This window comes from Eublepharis macularius, chromosome 6, assembly GCF_028583425.1.
Source record: "Eublepharis macularius isolate TG4126 chromosome 6, MPM_Emac_v1.0, whole genome shotgun sequence".
Taxonomy (NCBI): domain Eukaryota; kingdom Metazoa; phylum Chordata; class Lepidosauria; order Squamata; family Eublepharidae; genus Eublepharis; species Eublepharis macularius.
The window spans coordinates 33,509,782-33,528,748 of record NC_072795.1 but is presented as its reverse complement, the minus strand read 5'-3'; the positions used below and the strand labels follow the sequence as shown (position 1 = coordinate 33,528,748).

General features: G+C 41.6%; 1 protein-coding gene across 1 annotated transcript in view; it reads right to left on the bottom strand.

The window, feature by feature from the left end:
• Window positions 1-2,141: 2,141 nt before the first annotated feature.
• Window positions 2,142-18,967, bottom strand: part of GPR149 (G protein-coupled receptor 149) — a 45,918-nt gene continuing 29,092 nt past the window's right edge. Inside the window, exon 4 of the mRNA XM_054982087.1 lies at window positions 2,142-2,714. Coding sequence (XP_054838062.1) covers window positions 2,142-2,714 — 573 coding nt within the window. The remainder of the gene's footprint in view (window positions 2,715-18,967) is intronic.

The window sequence follows — 18,967 nt, the reverse complement described above, 5'->3', positions numbered from 1 at the left end:
ATTAGTGGGTTGCCTTTCCAAAATGTTCAGGAGCCATTTTGACTTTCAGTTTTATAAATGTAGTATGAAATAAGATGACATGCAGCATCCAGGCGATTTTGTGATGGTAGGTGAATGCTAGTATATGTGGACACAGCACTCTCATACAGGCCTGAGGATGTGAATGTAAAAACCACATTTCCATTTTCAGCAAAAGCAAAAAAACCAATATGGACGTAGAGATATGCAAATAGTGCCCCTGCCGCTTCCAGTCTACACACACAAGAGTAGACATACTAAATACTAAAAGTAGACATACTAAATCCTCCCTGAGCCTGCGAAAGCGGGGAGGGCGGAATATAAATATAATAAATTACATTAAATTAAATATTAGATTACATTTGAACATCCTAACTATGTATGGGATTAATGGGTCAATAACAAAAAATCTGCCATGATTATAGCTTCCCAGGATCTAATTGCCTTGCTCTCATGTTCATTGAGATATGCATCATAAAATCAGCTTTTCTTTCCTTGTTTGTGTTAGTGGGCTGGTGAATTTGTGGTACATGATTCAGTTAAACTGCAGTACTTGTACTGGACTGACAGTTTTTAAACAGTGTGGGACATGAGAGTGTCCAGAACTTTGATACAGTTTGCGCAATGGAATACAAAAGTAATTTGTGTGACCATATTTACAAGATATGCATACTAAAATTTTGGCTACCCAGATTTAATGACACCAGGTTGGATTCCACAGATCACTTCTGCTTATGGGAGAGGGAGGTGTTTCCATTGATTTCCCCACTCCTGCAGCAAACCTCCATCTCCCCTCCCATACTGTTGCTGGGGAGGGGTCCCATATCCCCCAGGAGCAGTATTTGGGGGGCACTGGGGGCTGTGGCGGCAGGGAGAGGCAGAGAATTGGCACTCCGGAGATGGGTATCTTTTGTCAGCAGAGATTTTCAATGGGATCTGAGCCATGATGATGGCAAATTACATTTGAATGATGTTTATTAACACTGTAAAATGAACATACTTATTCTAATGTTTTAGCACTATTTCCCATACTCTGTGTGATGAGTTCTGAGGATAAATGTCATTAGCCATTGCAGAGCTGGAACAGATGGTCTGGAACAGAATAATTAGGTTGCTGTGGTAGTCTGACAGGTTCAGTTTCTGATACAGACTGTTATTTGGCTACTGCAGCAATTCTCCCAAACCTACCTTTGGTCTGATTCTATCCCATTTGTTTTCTAGTGGGGGGAAAGTATGAGGGGCAGAATGTGTGGACTCAAGCTTAGCAAAGATTTAAAAATAGGGATGTATATCCAAATGCACATCCTACTGGAAACAGAGGACAGCAACTGCATTTGATGAGCATCCCATTGAAAGCAATGGATAGCACCTGCATTTCGGTTGCATTCTGATGTGGATGGTTAATGCCAGCGATTCCTAAGCAAGGAAATCTAATACACTTCATGGAGTTTCTTTAGATATTCAAGACCAAGGAGTGGAATACTCTGATGAAATGGAGACAGGTTTGTATATCAGAATAATTACAAGGTTGGACCCTGCAGGTTTTCCACTTGGCCTTACTAGCATCCCTTCTTCATTACAACTCCTGGCCCGTATGGCTTTTGTCCACACACAACTCCCACAATCTCCTGCATACCTTTTTGGGATGTCTGAAGAAGGCCATTTCCTCCCAGCAGGATTCAACCCCGTACCTTTTAATCAGACAGAAAATGCTTTGACTCTCCTTTATATGTTTTCACAGGTAGGTGTAGCTCAGTGCTGATGCCTGAAAAACAAATATTTACTTGGGAAAAAAGATCCCCCACTCCTTCAACAGAGCTGCTTCAAAAACTTTACCTCCAGTCTTTTAGACAAGTTGTTTAAACACCATTGACTTCAATGAGATTTAAGCCATTTGACTATGTGATTGTAACCTTTTTTCACTACTGATCTGCCGTACTAACATAAGTGCACCAGGGTTTACCACTGTTGCATCAATCTCTTAAATATTATTTCATTGTCAAAGCAAAATAGAGTCTTGACTCCAAAGACAACCAAAGATCCAGAGGAGTTAGCCATGTTAGTCTGTAGTAGCAAAATCAAAAAGAGTCCAGTAGTTATTCAGATGTGACTTCTAAACATTTTTAAGCACTGCCCCCATCTTCTTCTCTTTTCCTGTAAGCTTTGTTCAGCATTTGTATCTCTTCCTGATAACCATCTTTTTCCATGTGTTGCTTTTTACTGTTTTGCCTGTGAGCTTCCACAGTGTCGGGGATTGATATGTTAATATCGCTGTCAGGATTGTTTGATGGTATGAAGAGTGAGTAGGAAGCCGTTTCTCCTAAATCACATGACACAAATCTGTTTTCTTTCCGTGAATAACGCAAGGATGGAGACCGGACTTGGGTAGATGATTGGCTGATATTACTGATGATTGACACTGTATCCATAGCTTCTTCATTGTCACAAATTTCAAGCACCTCTAAATGAATCTTCACACTTGTGTCAGCAAACGTGGTTGGGGAATCCTCAGGGTTTGGCTCATGACCCACGCTCTTCGAGCGATACACTTCAATTTTTTTGGATGTGGGTGTTATTTTCTGTCCTTCAGTGCTTACTTCATATGTCGATAAAGAGAGGGTTTTTCCTGTGGGCGCATGGAGAGATACGGTCCCTTGAAATGCACACAAAGGAATAGCTAAGGAACCACCTGAACGCTGGAAAGAAACAAAATTGACATTATTGAATATTTCTTCAGCAAGTTAGAATCCATTGTCAACAAGGCAATTATGCCTCACTTATTATTTCCATTACTGTTCTCTTGAGTACACTTGATACTGTATGACTATCTTAGATACCCTGGATTTAACCAACAGAATGAAAAAAATTCTTTTAACCAAGGGAAGAAACATGGTTTATGATTATACCTTTCAGTAACATTTAAGCACAATATCAAGAGAATTATTAATAAACAAAATCTCACCCGTTTAGATGCAGAGGTTCAAAAATGCAATAGTTTAATCAAACCTGGCATGTAACACTGGAGATTGTTGGAAATGGCAAAAAGCTGGTTTGTCTGCATTCCAGGTATGTGGGACTGGCAGTTGCTTCGTGGAAGAAGGAGTCCCATGTCAGACTATGACTTGAGGCTAGCCACCTCACAATTCAGAAAAGAGAGTGAAGAGACTAGACCGCATCACTCCCCTCCCACCAGTACAAAAAGGATCTCATCTTACAAATACAGTTCACGTCTCCTTCTATTCCAAACTGGCTCCTCAAATAGCTGTTTGGCTCCTACATGTTGCAAAATATTTACACCCCTCGGTATATGCATAATCACAGATCAATCCTGAATATATCGGAAGAGGTTTTGTTAGAAAACTATGCAGAATACCTTCATGGATGTTCATGAAGTTACATGGTAAAGCTCAAGTAACCCAGCACGGAATCTGCTCTGCTATCTCTGAAGGCCAGCAAATAGAAGAGGAAAAAATCCACAGGGAATACAATACTAATTTACAAAATTACAAAACTGTATTCAGAGTGCAAAGGCTACAAAATTTCATCGTTGTATTCAAATAAATAAATAACAATCTCTTGATGCAATTTTCAGGCACACACATCAACAATACAATAATCTTTTACATAATCATACAGGGCAAGTTGCAGTAGACACACACAATTCCCACAGTCTTTTTGGAATAGTTATAACAATTCTTTCCAGGGCTCTCCTCGGCAGGTGAATGGTGAAGCCAGCCGTGAAGCAAAGCTCCAACCCACGCTCAATCTGGGGCCGGCTATCCGTGGCAGATATCGGAATCCTTCATCAGGAGCGTGTGGAATGCTTTACAGCAGAAAGGGAAATTTCCAATGTGTTTAAATCCTACATGCCCAAAGCATAGCCTTGAAAATCTCTTATGCGTGTGTGGCTGAGGGAACCAAAAACACCTATATCAGCAATCTCAGACTAATCATCCACTCGATCACTATGAACAGGGAGGAATACACGCGAGTCTGTTCACTTGCCATTCAAGTGTAATTCGTCACTTCTAGCTTGGCCCTGAGATGATTGACAGGGAAGGACCTGTGTAACCTCCTTTGATTGAGTTGTGCAGTATTCAAAGCAAGTTCAATACAGGTCTTACTATTCAGGTCCATATCCCAATACTTCAGTCCTATAGCTCAGGAGTGGGCAGTCCCTGGCACATATGCTGACAGTGGCACACCACACCATTTTACTGGACGCCCAGGGCTAGATCTCCACCTACACTACCAAGGCACTGGCAATGCTGCTGGGGCCAGTGACAAAGGAGAAGGCAACAAGCATGGCTTATCCCTGTCATTGCCACCTAAGCCCTGAGATGCTACAATGCAGCTGGGTTTGACTTCTTCCAAGCATATCCAACTAAGTACAGCCCTTGCCTCCTCCTCCTCTCCCATTTTCTTTTTCAGCACACCGGTATCTTTACAGGTAAACATTGCATTTTTGGGAGAAATGTGGCTACAGAAGCCTACAGAGATAGTTGCATGAGTTTCCCATACATCAGCTCAGTAAATCAATGGCAGAGGTTTAAGTACTGGTAAAATATTGATATTCTAAAATCAAGAAAGCTTTCCAGTTAAGAAAATAATTAAAGCACTTACAAATATGCTCATCTTCCAAGATTGTGAGTTAAGCCTACCATTTTAACTTCTGTACCACAAGTGCAGGACAGATCTTGTTTTGTGCCAAATTTCAGACCAATGGGACAAATTATCATGATTTTATGATGAGCAGAACTTTCAGGCACTATAATGGTTCAGTGTTGAAAAGCCCAGGATAGCCTCAGTATACAGCTGTTCTCATGTCTAAAAATATGCATGAAATGAAGGGGTTTTATTATAATAATTACTGTTCATTGGATTAATTTGTAGTTTAACGTATGATTGCACATTGTTTCAGTCATTTATGGAAAAGCAATTAATAAAGGCAGTAAATATATAAAACACTGCCCCTCTGCCCAATTGACATGAAACAGCCTTGAGTGGTTATCCTGTGTTCTGTTTGAGAATGACATACTGTTCTAATACCATTGCCAAGTCACCATTGTGTGTCAATGCCACAAGGGAGTTATACATTGTTGCAAGTGTGTCTGCCCCTCATAGTGACCCCCCCCCTGCAAAAATTGTGCACCTCAAAAAGATCCTCTGACTTATCTGCCAGAGACTTGGATAAGATGATATCAACATGGGGGCTCCTGAACTAGCAGGAATTTCTTTGGATGCTCCAGCAAGAAAGTAGCCCATATGCTGGAATGCTCCAAAGATCACATGGATTAAAGGCTTCTTGTCTTCTGCCTCCAGAAGTTTCATCACACCCAAGCTTGATTGGCTCAAGTTTGTGGTCTAATAACCGAAGGCTAGAGAACTCTTCTGCTCATCCAGCCTAACTTGGCAATACAATCCTGAACCAAGGGAGATGTCATCAAGCTGCTACTCAGCCTTTATTAGAACAGCTGGAGCCATTCCCCAGCCCTGGTAACTCAGTCGCCCCACCTAAGAACTCTCTCACCATCTCCCAAATTTAGTGCCTCGCACTCTTGATCTAATCCCACTGTGAATCCTCTCAACCCTCCCAAAGTCTTTTGAAAAGGCATCTCAAGATCCTCAAACTCTGTAGCTGGTTTTGTGCCTGAGCCTGCTACTGTAGCTTTGTGGCTGCCTCGCTTCTTGCGCCTTCACCCTTTTGCTGAATTGCTGGATCCCTCACCTTGGATTCCCAACTGGTTTCAGTTTGGATTTTTCTTTCTCTTCTGCCCTGGATCATATAACCCTACAGAGTCTTCTCTTCAGGATAAGGCAACACTTATTTTTCTTTTCATCCTTTATTCCCCTTAGATTCCTCCTTCACCTCAATCAGGTAACAACCAAGGGTGGCATTGCTAGGATTGCATTACTGTAGTGCAATGTTGTTCCATGGTTTTGCTTTCCCTTGCATTTTACCTTACTAGTCTTATTAGAAGAATGGGACTATTTCTTTCTGAGATTCTCTTTCTCTCTCTCTCACTTTCCCTTCCTAATTGGAATGCTGTGCCAAATTTGAATCCAGGTATACACCAGACTGTTGATCCCAAGATAATTTCCCCAGTGATGCAGAGTGAGTCTACATGTGTAGAAGACACTTTGCACATTATGGGTCCATCATGTGTTCTCAATTTGGGCAACGACATTGCTATTGACATCAAAATACAACTCCAGCAGTACAGTGGGAACTGGATGGGCATCATGATATATACATTAATGCACAGTCACCTATGGATCCACAGTCAAATCTGCTTCTATGCATGGATGTCTATCACTTGACCACAGAACATGATTGAAAACTACATTAAAGGGTGGCATTTGCACCGATGTTGGCCTGCTTGCTCTCACTTCCTTCTCAATTTAGGCTTTGTTTAAAAAGTAGCTGATGGCTGGGACAGGATTGCGCCAAAAAAAAAGCATGGTTGCATGGGATTTTGTACTACAATCCAACCTTAGTTTGTTGTTTGCAATCTACCACCCCTGATGGCATTGACCATTTTGGCTAGTGTAGGGAGATCAGCAATGTTCTTTACTACCGCACTGCATCTGATGCATGAATATTCTCTACCTTAATAGTAGAAATGGAATTCTTCATGATCCAGATTTGTATTTCTTTTCAAGAATGAACAAATATCTCTAAGTGAGAATGAACAAATATATCTAAAAGCCTTCTGCCTGCTAAAGTCCGCAGGTTTCCAGGGAAGCTATGCTTGCAGTTTTCTTTTTCAACTTTTCTGTGCATTTCATAAGGCTCTGCCATTGAAAAACAATAAGAGACCTGGGCAGGAGGATCCTATCTGTATTAGATGCAGAGTGTAGTCCTGTACACCCTTATTTGGGACACCGTCCTGGATTATTATTAAGACTATGCGATATTTGGCATAGTCTGGTTGTTTTAATAGGTTTTTCAGAGAAAAAATAAATGTCAAGGACATTTTCTCAATGTGTCTGAAGTGGCAGAACCAGCTCATATCCTGTGATCAGGGTCTACTTTCTTTTCTTCTTTCAGTAATGTGTTGAAAAGATAGTTTAGCAATTAATGTGGTAAAACTGAATTGTTGGTAAAATGCAGGAAAGGGTGTCTCATCTCACAATGGAGACGGGTGAGCCAGATGGTGAAGTAGCTTAGAAATTCATTTCCAAATAATCTGTATGAGACTGGCGTCCATGGAGTAGTGCTCAGAGAGTCACCTCCTGTTGCCGAGTCGCTGCTGTGTGCAGCTGTCAGGGCTCCTGCTGTAACCATCTGGGGAATCTCTCCGTACAAGACTCATTTACTGCATGCCTGCATTTTGGTTCATGGATAAAGCTCAGAGCACACTCTAAAATCGACTTAGTGCATCTGAAATGTACAGAAAACAAGAAATGAATGAGGACCAGCTGCTCTAGCACTGGTAGATTCCAAGGGAAGGTTATGGTTTAAAGTTTTTGAGACAGGAAAGAGAGAAGCATGGCTAGTTTTGCCTCTTCTTTACTTTGCCTCTTTTTAAAAATTTCTACGCTGCCCAAAGAAAATAAGATCTTTGGGACAGGAGCAAAACCCCCCTGCATTCTCCACCTCTCTGCTACTTGCTCAGTAGGTGGCTGTGTCATTGGTAAAGTCCTATGAACATCAGTTGCATTGTATATAATTACCAACTTTCCGAGAGGAAAGTTTCCGAGAGGAAACGTCCGAGCAGCCTGACCGGGCGGCTGATCTGCAAAGATTAGCCCCCAGGACTCCCAGGGAGGGAGTCAGGGTCCGGGACGCTGCGGGAAGAGCCCTCTGGCAAATCGAGGCAGGGGGTAAATTACCCGTTTGTCCCCATGGAGGCCGGCAGACGTGCGCGGCACCCTGTGTGCTGCCGGGCCAAGGAAAACGGCAAAGAACAGGACTAGGCGGAAGCCTGTAAGTAAGCGAATCCCTTCTGTTATTACAAGCGTATGCGAAGGAGTGGTGGGATCTGAAGTTAAGAAGACTCGGATTTCTTCCCCCACGCTGAGTTTCAGAAGGTTGGCGGTCCCCCCCCCTAAAATGGCAGCGAAAAAGCAGAGTCCTGCTTTGGGCAAGTCAATTTCGGCTGTCCTGCAGGGGAAAGCGGAGTCGCTCGAGGACTTGGTGAAAAGGTCGGTCATCGAAGCCATAAAACCCTTTGTTGACAAGCTGAATGAAACAGATCAAAGGGTGGGCTTAATTGAGAGCAATGTGAAAGCCATTAAGGAAGCAGTGGAGGGGGCAGAGAAGTCTGCTCGGGAAAATGCGTCACTCATGAGAGCAACGAACAAGGAGCTAAAGCTGGTGGAAAACCAGCTGATCGGGCTGCAAGTGGAATGAACACAGACTGTTTTGCGTCTCCAGAATGTTAAAGAGGAGGAAAACGAGGATTAATTCCGAGCTTGCCTCGGAATTATTGGCGACACCCGCGAGGGCAACTAAGGAAGAGGTGAAAAGTGGCATTTTGGAAGTCCGCCGGGCTTCTTCAAAATATGCAATGAAGCGGCAGCTGCCTCGCGGGATTTTTATTGAGTTTTCATCTAGGAAGGTCCGAGACACTATCCTATTTAACTCATATAATGCGGACTTGGACTTTCTGGGAAGTAAAGTCAAGATACTGAAGGACGTTCCATTTCTAGTTCGGAAAAGAAGATTTAAGTACAAAAAGCTCGCAGCTCTCCTGAGGGAACGAGGGATAAAGTATAAATGGCTATTTCCGGAAGGAATTTGGTTTAATTATAAAGATCAAGCCTACAAGATAAACTCAGAGGATCAGCTAAGGGATTTTGTGGACAAAAATCAAGAATTCGGGCAAGATACCATGCAAAATGAAGAAGACTCGAAGCCTGAAGGGAGGGGGGAGGCAGTGAGCGCAGTGGCTGTAGCTGCTCAGAGAGAACTGCGTCCGAGGCCCAGGGGGGGGGGGAAAGAAAATTTAATATGGGTTGTATTTTGTATTTTGCAAGGTGAACCACTCCATCATTACTTTATGAAGGCTTAAATTTTTAACCATGGCAGTATGAAGGGAAAACATTGTAGTGTAGTGTTTATTGTTTGTATGTAACCCCCCCTTTTTTTCCAGCCCTCCTTCCCTTTTTCTTTCTTCTTTCCCTTTTCCCCTTTCCTAGTACTTTTGTAGTCTTTTTTGTAGATTTCTGTTTTAGATATTAAAAATAAAAAAAATTTCAAAAAAAAAAGACTTCCCCACTTCATTGTTTCCCCTCTGAACAAGCCATCAAGCTATTGTTTTGGGGGCAGAAGACGTAATTCTGCCCCAGGATACGTTTTGTTCTATAAACAGGCTTTCCCCAGCCATATACCGTGTGTGTGTCCTTGGATCCTGTGCACACCCTCAGACACATGTCTGAGCTTTCTTCTTCCTGCCGTGAAGCACTGGTCGTTTGGTTGCTCTCTCTCTCTCTCTCTCTCTCTCTCTCTCTCTCTCTCTCTCTCTCTCTCTCTCTCCTGGTAAATATCACCCTATTCTGAATCTCTCTCCCCCTTTCTCCCTGATTTTCCAGTTATCCCTTTGTGTATGCCATGTGTGATTTTCTGTGTGTTTGCCTTTACTGCTCCTTTAATAAAAAAAACATTCCTGTTGAGCACCCATCCGGTTCATTCAGAGAGTTCTTTAAGGGAAAAATCCTGGTACATGTTGGTGGAGATATACCAGTTACCCCCCTCTCGCTACATCTTCTTGAATGCTAATTCCCCCAACTCACAAGGAGACCTCCCCATTAAGGTAGCTCAGCAGCCAAAGCATATGAGCTCTAAAGATTAAACAGAATGGGTTCCCTGTAAAACTTCAAAGAATAAGAGCGGGACCACAAGTGACGCCTGACACAGGCTGGACACTTGCCAGCTTCCCTCAAGTTATGATGGGAAATGTAGGCAGCTTGGCGGAATGTTGGACAAGTGACAGTTGAAAAGTCCATTGGACAGCAGTCAGAGAGTCAAGCTGCAAGACCAGGATGACTACATTTCCCATCACTAGTCTCTAGCAGCAACCCTCTCAATCTGATCTATAAGGAATAATTTATGCCATTCCAAAACAGATCCCTTGACTCCCACTTCTACCTCCAAATGTCTGAATAGGATAGCAATGTCCAACTGTCAGTTGCTCTGTGAGGAAGGGCAGGAGGTCAGCCTCAGACACCAGCGGAACTGATCCCTATAGTCTGGAAATCAGTTGCAATTTTGAGAGATCTTCAGACCCCACCTGGAAGCTGGCAACCCTACATACATATATGGAAGTTTTTACTGTACTTTGAAAAAATTGTACTATGATTATGTCTGAGTAATTCTATTCTGGTTTATGCTGCTGGTGGTATTCTACAACTGTAGAACACAAATATTTGCAGTTCTAAGGAGGATACAATTGAAAGGAAACACCTGCAGCTAGAAAAGAAAATGTTTCTTCTTTTTTGCACAGATATTGTGATTCCCCCACTTTAATTCTAAAATGATCTAAAGAATAATTATTTTCTCTATTGCTGTCCCCTCTCTTTATGTTGTTATACCTCCAAAAATATATTTGCATTATCAATTCAAGAGCATTAAGAGCTCATATCTCAGTTATTTACACATTTCTCCTCTAACACATTATACCCCACATTTAATTCTCTAAGAGCATAGTTATAAAGATCTCCCCCCTCTTTTTTAAAAAGAGGGAATAAAGAAGGTATTGTAGCTCCTGCTGATTTAGCTCTTGATCTATTTTAGAGCAAGATCATTTTTGATAATATCTTAGTATTTAAAGACATCCAGGAAATTATCCTTTAGCACAAGGAGAAAAGGAAGTTATTTCTAAATTCTTAATGTTAGGGCTCTTTTTAATCATTGCCAAACTGGGGGCAGAATAGCACTATTCTAATTTAATATATTAAACTGGTCTCGTCTGCTAATGTTAGACTTCGAATGTAGTGCATAAAATTAGTTCTAGTTATTTATCATTGGTATTTGTCATTTATCACACTCCTGTTATACTGGTCCAAAATCTGAAAGTCAATGGGAGCTCTTAAAATATCATTTTCCTGGCTCTGAATCCCAGCTGGCAAGTTTTTATGCTGAACTTGAATTTGGAATCAGGCCCACAAATATCTGGAATCAGTCCCAGTTCTAAGCATATTTACTCAGAAATAACTCAAAACGATTTCAGGGTAAACAGGAAAGACATTTTCTTTCTTTCTTCCTTCTTTCTTCCCTTTACATTACTAGTCATATCTCCTAGCGAGGGTTGCCAACCTTAAGGAGAGTCTGGAATTACCACTGATCTCCAGACAACACTGATCAGCTGCCCTGGAAGAAATGGCCACTTCAGAGGGTGGACTCTATGGTATCACATCCCAGCTGAACTCTGTCGCCTCCCTAAACTCCACCAACCCCAAATCTCAAGGACATTACCAAAATGGAATTAGCAACCCTACTCTCAGTTCTATGGAGCCAGATTCAGGGATGGTATTTCCCAACCTTTCCATTCAATATACAAAAGTTACTGCAGTGGGGTTGCCAACTGGCCAAGCTATGTTTGGGGTGTCATGTATGCCTGCCTGCAGTACATGCCATGTGTATGTTATATGCCACTTATTAATCCTTTGACACTCCGAAGAGTTCTGAATACCTCTCCTTGCCTGTTATTGGGAAATTAAGTTCGTTATCTCTACTGTGAATGTAAACACTCTCCCAAAGAAGCAGAATACTTTCTCTTTTGAAGCGATCGGCCTTGAGACCGGCTGCACCTAACACAAATGAGGGTTCTCCTAGGAACAGGGATAATTTCATGCTTACTCTTTAGATGTAGTCTAAACTGTGATATTTTTTGTCTTTGGCATTCGTGCCAGAATTTTAATGGACTTCTAACCTGGGGGTGGGACATTACACTATATCTAACCATGCTTTTCCTTAACACATCATTTCTGCCAATTCCACTGTCTGAGCACCTTGAACCTGATAGATCTCTAATAAAAGTTACTTCAACCAATTTACCTGTGTATCGTCGAAGGCTTTCACGGCCGGAGAACGATGGTTGTTGTGGATTTTCCGGGCTGTATAGCAGTGGTCTTGGCATTGTAGTTCCTGATGTTTCGCCAGCAGCTGTGACTGGCATCTTCAGAGGTGTAGCACCAAAAGACAGAGATCTCTCAGTGTCACTGTGTGGAGAAGATGTTGGCAGGTAATTTGTATCTACTCAAGAAGGTGGGTTTGGGCTGAGTCATCCTGAAAGAGTTTCCCAGGGTGTGGAATGCTAATAGAGGGAGGTTTCACTGTATCCTGAGGAGGTTCTTTTGCATATGGATTGGTGCTTGATATGCTAATCTTTTCTTCAGGGCTATTGTGGGATGTAGAGTATTTTGTTAGCCTGGTGTTATTCAGGACTGGAAACCCTGCTCTATTCATTCTTAAAGTCTCTTCTTTCCTATTAAAATTGTGCTTATGCTTATGAATTTCAATGGCTTCCCTGTGCAATCTGACGAAGTAGTTGGAAGTGTTGTCCAGTATTTTAGTGTCCTGGAATAGGATACTGTGTCCTGTTTGAGTTAGGCTATGTTCAGCACTGCTGATTTTTCCGGATGGCCATGTCTTTCATGTTCTTTTATTCTTGTCTGGATGCTACGCTGTGTTGTCCTGATGTAAACTTGTCCACAGCTGCAGGGTATGCAGTATACTCCTGCAGAGGTGAGGGGGTTTCTACTGTCTTTTGCTGATCATAGTATCTGTTGTATTTTTCTGGTAGGTCTGAATACTGTTTGTAAGTTGTGCTTTTTCATAAGCTTTCCCATCTGATCAGTGATTCCTTTGATATATGGCAAAAACACTTTTCCTGTGGGAAACTGTTTTTCCTTAGTTGTTTGATTTATCCTTGGTTTACTCGCTCTTCTGATTTCATTTCTGGAGTAGCCATTTGCTTGAAGTGCATGGTTTAGATGATTAGTTTCCTCGTTGAGAAAGTGTGGTTCACATATCCGTCTTGCACAGTCTATTAATGTATTTATTATGCCTCTTTTCTGTCGAGGGTGGTGATTGGAGTTTTTGTGTAAGTACCAATCCGTGTGAGTTGGTTTCCTGTAGACCTTGTGACCTAACTGAAAGTTTGCTTTGCAGATGACCAAGGTATCTAGAAATGGAAGTTTACCCTTGATTTCTTTCTCCGAGGTGAATTGTATGTTCAGGTGGATATTGTTGAGGTGATTTAAAAACTCCATCAATTCTTCCTCACCAAGGCTCCAAATGATAAAGGTATCATCCATGAACCAGAACCAGACTGTAGGTTTGTGGGGTGCTGATTCTAGAGCTGTCTTTTCAAAATGTTCCATGTAGACGTTTGCTGTAACTGGGCTGAGCGGGCTTCCCATGGCCACCCCATCCATCTGTTCATAGAATTCGTTATCCCATTGGAAGTAACTGGTTGTCAGACAATGGTGGAATAAGGCTGTTACATCCTCTGGAAAAATCTGATTAATAAGTGCGATTGTGTCTTTTACTGGAATCATGGTAAACAGGGATACAACATCAAAACTGATGAGTATGTCCTATGGATTGAGTTTCAGAGAACTGATTTTGTTGATGAAATGTGCTGAATCTTTAATGTAAGACGTGGTTACATCACCAGGGCCACATAGGAAAACCAGATTGCACAGGGAAGCCACTGAAATTCATAGGCATAAGCACAACTTCAACAGGAAAGAAGAGACTTTAAGAATGAATAGAGCATGATGTATTGTCGAAGGCTTTCACGGCCGGAGAATAGAGCATGGTTTCCAGTCCTGAAAAACACCAGGCCAACAAAATACTCTACATCTTACAATAGCCCTCCAGATAAGATTAGCATATCAAACACCAATCCATATGCAAAAGAACCTCCTCAGGATGCAGTGAAGCATTAGCATTCCATTAGCATTACACACCCTGGGAAACTCTTACAAGATGACGCAACCCAAACCCACCTTCCTGAGTAGATATAAATTACCTGCTAACATCTTCTCCACAGTTTGACAGAGAGATCTGTCTTTTGGTGCTACACCTCTGAAGATGCCAGACAGCTGCTGGCGAAACATCAGGAACTACAATACCCAGACCACGGCTATACAGCCCAGAAAATCCACAACCATCAATTTACCTGTGTGATTGCTGTGGAGAACTTGGGGGTTTACTTGCCAAGAACTGACATGGGGTCTGAAGTTTTCCCAGAATTACAGCTGAGCTCCAGACAACAGAAATCCCCTAGAGAAAATGGCTGCTTTGAAGGGTGGACTGTATGACACTATACCCTGCTGAGGCCCATCCCCTCCCCAAACCCACCCTCTCTCCACCCCACAAATCTCCAGAATTAGCAACACTAAATGAAAGAAATATTTCTGAAATGAACTAAATTGACCATCTCAGGTTGCAGTCTAAGTTTGGACCCCCTGGAATCCAGGCTCCACTTAAGCCCAAGACGGGCCCCTCCAGGCACTTGTGCCCTTGCAGTAGGAAGTCCTGAACTAAAGGGGTTAGATATGAGATTGTGCCCATGGTCTCTTTGGCCCTGAAGCAATTGTAGTGGCTTGTCTTAATCTCAGGAGCTGAACACAGCAAGGTGCATTCATCAACCGAGTTTAAAATACTCAAATGCCCATAATTGTCTGTGGACTGCTGAGGGTGGAGACATTTCGGCCAGTCTTATTCAGCCATTTTCTATGGAGTTGCCTTGTTGTGGGGGCAGGGTGATTGGATCCTGCTACTCCAGTGTCCCCACCATAAAGCAGCCCCTTACAACTTAGGAACAGGAAATTGGAAGACCATAACCCAAAGGCCCATTCTTCTTTCTCTTTGAACCCTTTAAGCTATGAGGGAGAATTTTCCTCACAAAGCTTAAGCCTTAAAGGAGACAAGTGGGGAAACTGGACTTGCATACCCTAAGACTAGTGACACTCCATCCCCACCAAGACTGGATTTCTTTGCCTGAAGCCTGAAGATTACATTGAGCCACTGAATTTTGCTGAAGATGAGGAGCAGGGAGGAGAAAATTGGATTCATCTGATTCTGGCCTTTTGCTGCTGATTAAACAGCAAGTGCCAGAATGGCTTGTTATGGCACAGGGAAGGTAGTCTTGGGGGAAATGTGAACAAGGAGAAGGGGAAACTGACCCAGAAACGGCAGAAGGCATGGGTCCTTTTCTCACATTCAAAGAAGAGAAAATGAATACTTATGTGTATGTTGGATGGGAGTGGTATCCTGGTGGCAAGCTTCTCCTCCAACCTTTGAGCATTCTTTGAAATGTATGCATGCACCTGGGTCTCCTCACAACCATGGGGTGTGAGAAGTGTATGGATAGAGCTTTATGTTATACACGTACACTCCAATGAACATGTGTCTGTCTGGAACATTGTTCGCCACCAAAACAACACTCTCCTGCCTGATGCATGTTCACTCGTCCTGCTTAGAACACCAAGAAAGGACTAAGGAGATTAGACAAGGCTATAGCTAAATTACATTGATTTTTAACCAATAACAACAACAACAACAACAACAGCAGCAGCACTTATATACTGCTCTTCTAGACAGATTAGTGCCCCATCCAGAGCAGTGAACAAGTTAGTGTTATTATCCTCACAATATAGCTGGGGAGCTGGGGCTGAGAGGAGTGGCTTATCCAAGCCCACCTACTGAGTTCATTGTAGTGTGGGATTTGAACCAGTAGAGTGCTAATTTGCAGCTAAGCCACTTAACCACTGTGCTACAGCAGCACAGTGGTTATATGGTTGGGGTTGCCTTGACCTGATTCTCTTTCCTCACAGCTACAAAACAACTGAGGGGGACTTACTTCCCCACACACTCCAGGACCCAATTTGGATTAGAATCATGGTGGTGAGGAGGAGGGGCTTGGTTTTCCCAAGCTGAAATGGCCAGGGGCTGTAGGGGTGTTATTTTCCCCTTACAGGGGGCATTATTTGCCCCTTTGCCATGAATTCTGCCACATACAGCCCCAATACATTTCTGTATGCATTCTGTAAACATTCACAATTGTTGCTTTTTATTTTTCTATGTCTGCCTTGAATCTAGGAAAGCTAATGGTTCTGAACAAAACACTTAACACATCTGACTTGTTTTTATGAATATGCTATTTTGACAAAGTGAATAGTGAATAAGATCTGTCAGTGTTATACATATATATTTGCCGTTTCCAGCTCCGTATTCTACATATTGCAATTTTCAATCCTAATAATAGAAAAAGAAAAGCCAGTAGCAAAAATAACTATATTGGCATTAAGAAGACCAAAGCCAAACTGAATTATAAGCACTGTAACCTCCCAATCATTCCAATGGAATGTAAACTTTAACTTTATGTTTAGAAAGGAAGAAGAAAACAATTTCCTGTTCCCTTTCTTGGAACAAAGGGTTGGTATTTCAGATTACTGAACACATACATGCACACACACAAAGCTTGCTAAAGAGACTACCATAAATTTGGAATGACATGAAAAGTGACAGAAATATATTAGACTGATATATATTCCAATATATTTGGAAGTCAGTGAACATGCAGAACAATGATAATCTGTCCATATTTATAGCTGGAAAAAATCCACATTACAAAATAAATCAGAACCATGCAAAAAGGAGAGGCATAAGATTTAAATGTGTCTTCTGTGATATTTACGCGAGTTCATTATAGATCCTTTCCCACTACTCAATACAGGCTACTCGATACAGGCTGACAAAGGGGGGATGTATGTATTACATGTATGTAATTCTGAAAAAAAAATCTAATCTTGGGTTGGGAGTACTTCTAAATGACTTCTAAATGACTAGTAAAAGTACTGAAATGTGGACTTGAATGATAGATTTCTAGAAAATTCAGCAGTAGGAAGCCTATGTGTAAAGTTGTAGGGCAGAAATGGGTGGTTTATTATGTTACTGTTGGTGGAATATTCCTTCCTATGTAATTCTTAAAGATAGGGTTAGCGATAGGCTATACCAAGATTTTGAAGTAGAATAGTTGTAGTTACAATGCAGAATAGAATGTGGCTGATTCAGGCTCTTCACACACATGTATATGAGTATCTTTGGTTACAAGAAAGAGCCAGTGCACGTACACTTTAAAAGAAAACTGAGGTCCAGTACCTAGATACATATGAGGATTAAATTACAAATTCAGCTGTACATGAGTTGAATTTAGCTTACTTATGCACAAATTAAAATCATGAGACAGTGAAGACTCGAATCAGAGGAGTTAGCCATGTTAGTCTGTAGTAGCAAAATCAAAAAGAGTCCAGTAGCACCTTTAAGACTAACCAACTTTATTGTAGCATAAGCTTTCGAGAATCACAGTTCTCTTCGTCAGATGCACCTGATGAAGAGAACTGGGATTCTCGAAAGCTTATGCTACAATAAAGTTGGTTAGTCTTAAAGGTGCTACTGGACTCTTTTTGATTTTGAAGACTTGAAACAACTACTGATGAAGGTTAAAGGAGAAAGCGCCAAAGCAGGATTACATCTGAGCATCAAGAAGACAAAAGTAGTGAGTGACTACTGAGGAGTTACACAATTTTAAAATTGACAGTGAGGAAATTGAAATTGTCCAAGATTTTCTATTCCCTGGCTCAATCATCAACTAACAGGGAGACTGCAACGAGGAAATCAGAAGAAGACTGAGATTTGGAAGAGCAACCGTGGAGGAGCTAGATAAGATCCTTAAAGATAAAGTTGTCTATCTGGGAACCAAGATCAAGATAATTCAAATAATGGTATTCTCTATTACGATGTATAGATGTGAAAGTTGGACAGTGAAGAAAGCTGGCAGGAAGAAAATTGATTCATTTGAAATGTGGTGCTGGAGGAGAGTTCTGCGGATACCGTGGACAGCCAAAAAGACAAATAAGCAGGTACTAGAGTAAATCAAGCCTGAATTCTCCCTAGAAGCTAAAATGATAAAACCGAGGCTATTGTGCTTTGGTCATGTTATGAGAAGACAAGTCAATAAGGCTAGGAAAAGTAGGAGGCAGTAGGAACAGAGGAAGACCTAAAATGAGATGGCTTGACTCAATTAAAGAAGCAATGTCCTCCAGTTTGCAAGATCTGAGCAAGTCTGTTAATGATAGGATGTTCTTTCATTCATAAGATTGCCATAAGTTTGAAGGTGACTTGATGGCATATAAAACACACACTGTACACAGATTATACACACATTTGCTGTAATGTGTACGTACATGGACTGTGTACTTAATTCAGTTTGCAGTTGCTTACATGGGTGAAATGCATGTGTATATACACACCTTCCCACAAGCAAGCATATATTTATTCAATGGACATGCACCATTACATGCAGCTAGAACTGGGATTTTCAGCGTACTGGTCTTCAGTACAAAATCAGAATGAATGGGTATTCAGGAATACATAGAAACAACTGAACATGAGTACAACATGAATGCACGTGCATATAATATAACATCTAATAAAAAAACCACACAGAGTGATTTAGGAAGGACAGGAAGTGGGCTGTTCCAGCATTCTTAAAGATGCATTCACATATATGAGAGAAATCCTGTCAGGGTCTGGCATGGCCTCCTGCTCTTTTATGGACTTGTAAAGAAACCCAGTCACAAGCATAAGAGCCTACATACAGGAGGCAGTCAGCACGCTGGAAGTATATTAGCAACTAACGTCTGGATGACTCGAACAAATAAGTATAGTATGTAGCTATAAATATTAGGAGCAAGTGACTTCAGCCTTCAGACCTATACATCACTGTTGTTTCCTGACACCTTTGTTAGCAACCTGGTAAGTTATTATACCATTAACTGATCTCACTTTGAAGTTGGTGCAAGATTATGAGATACAACAGTTCTGTCCCATCTTGGAGAAATAAACTAGGCAACATTCTTTTTTTCCCCCCTTCCATTTGCTGTGCACCTAAATGGGTTCCGTGTGCGTAACTGAGCCTCTTGAAATAGG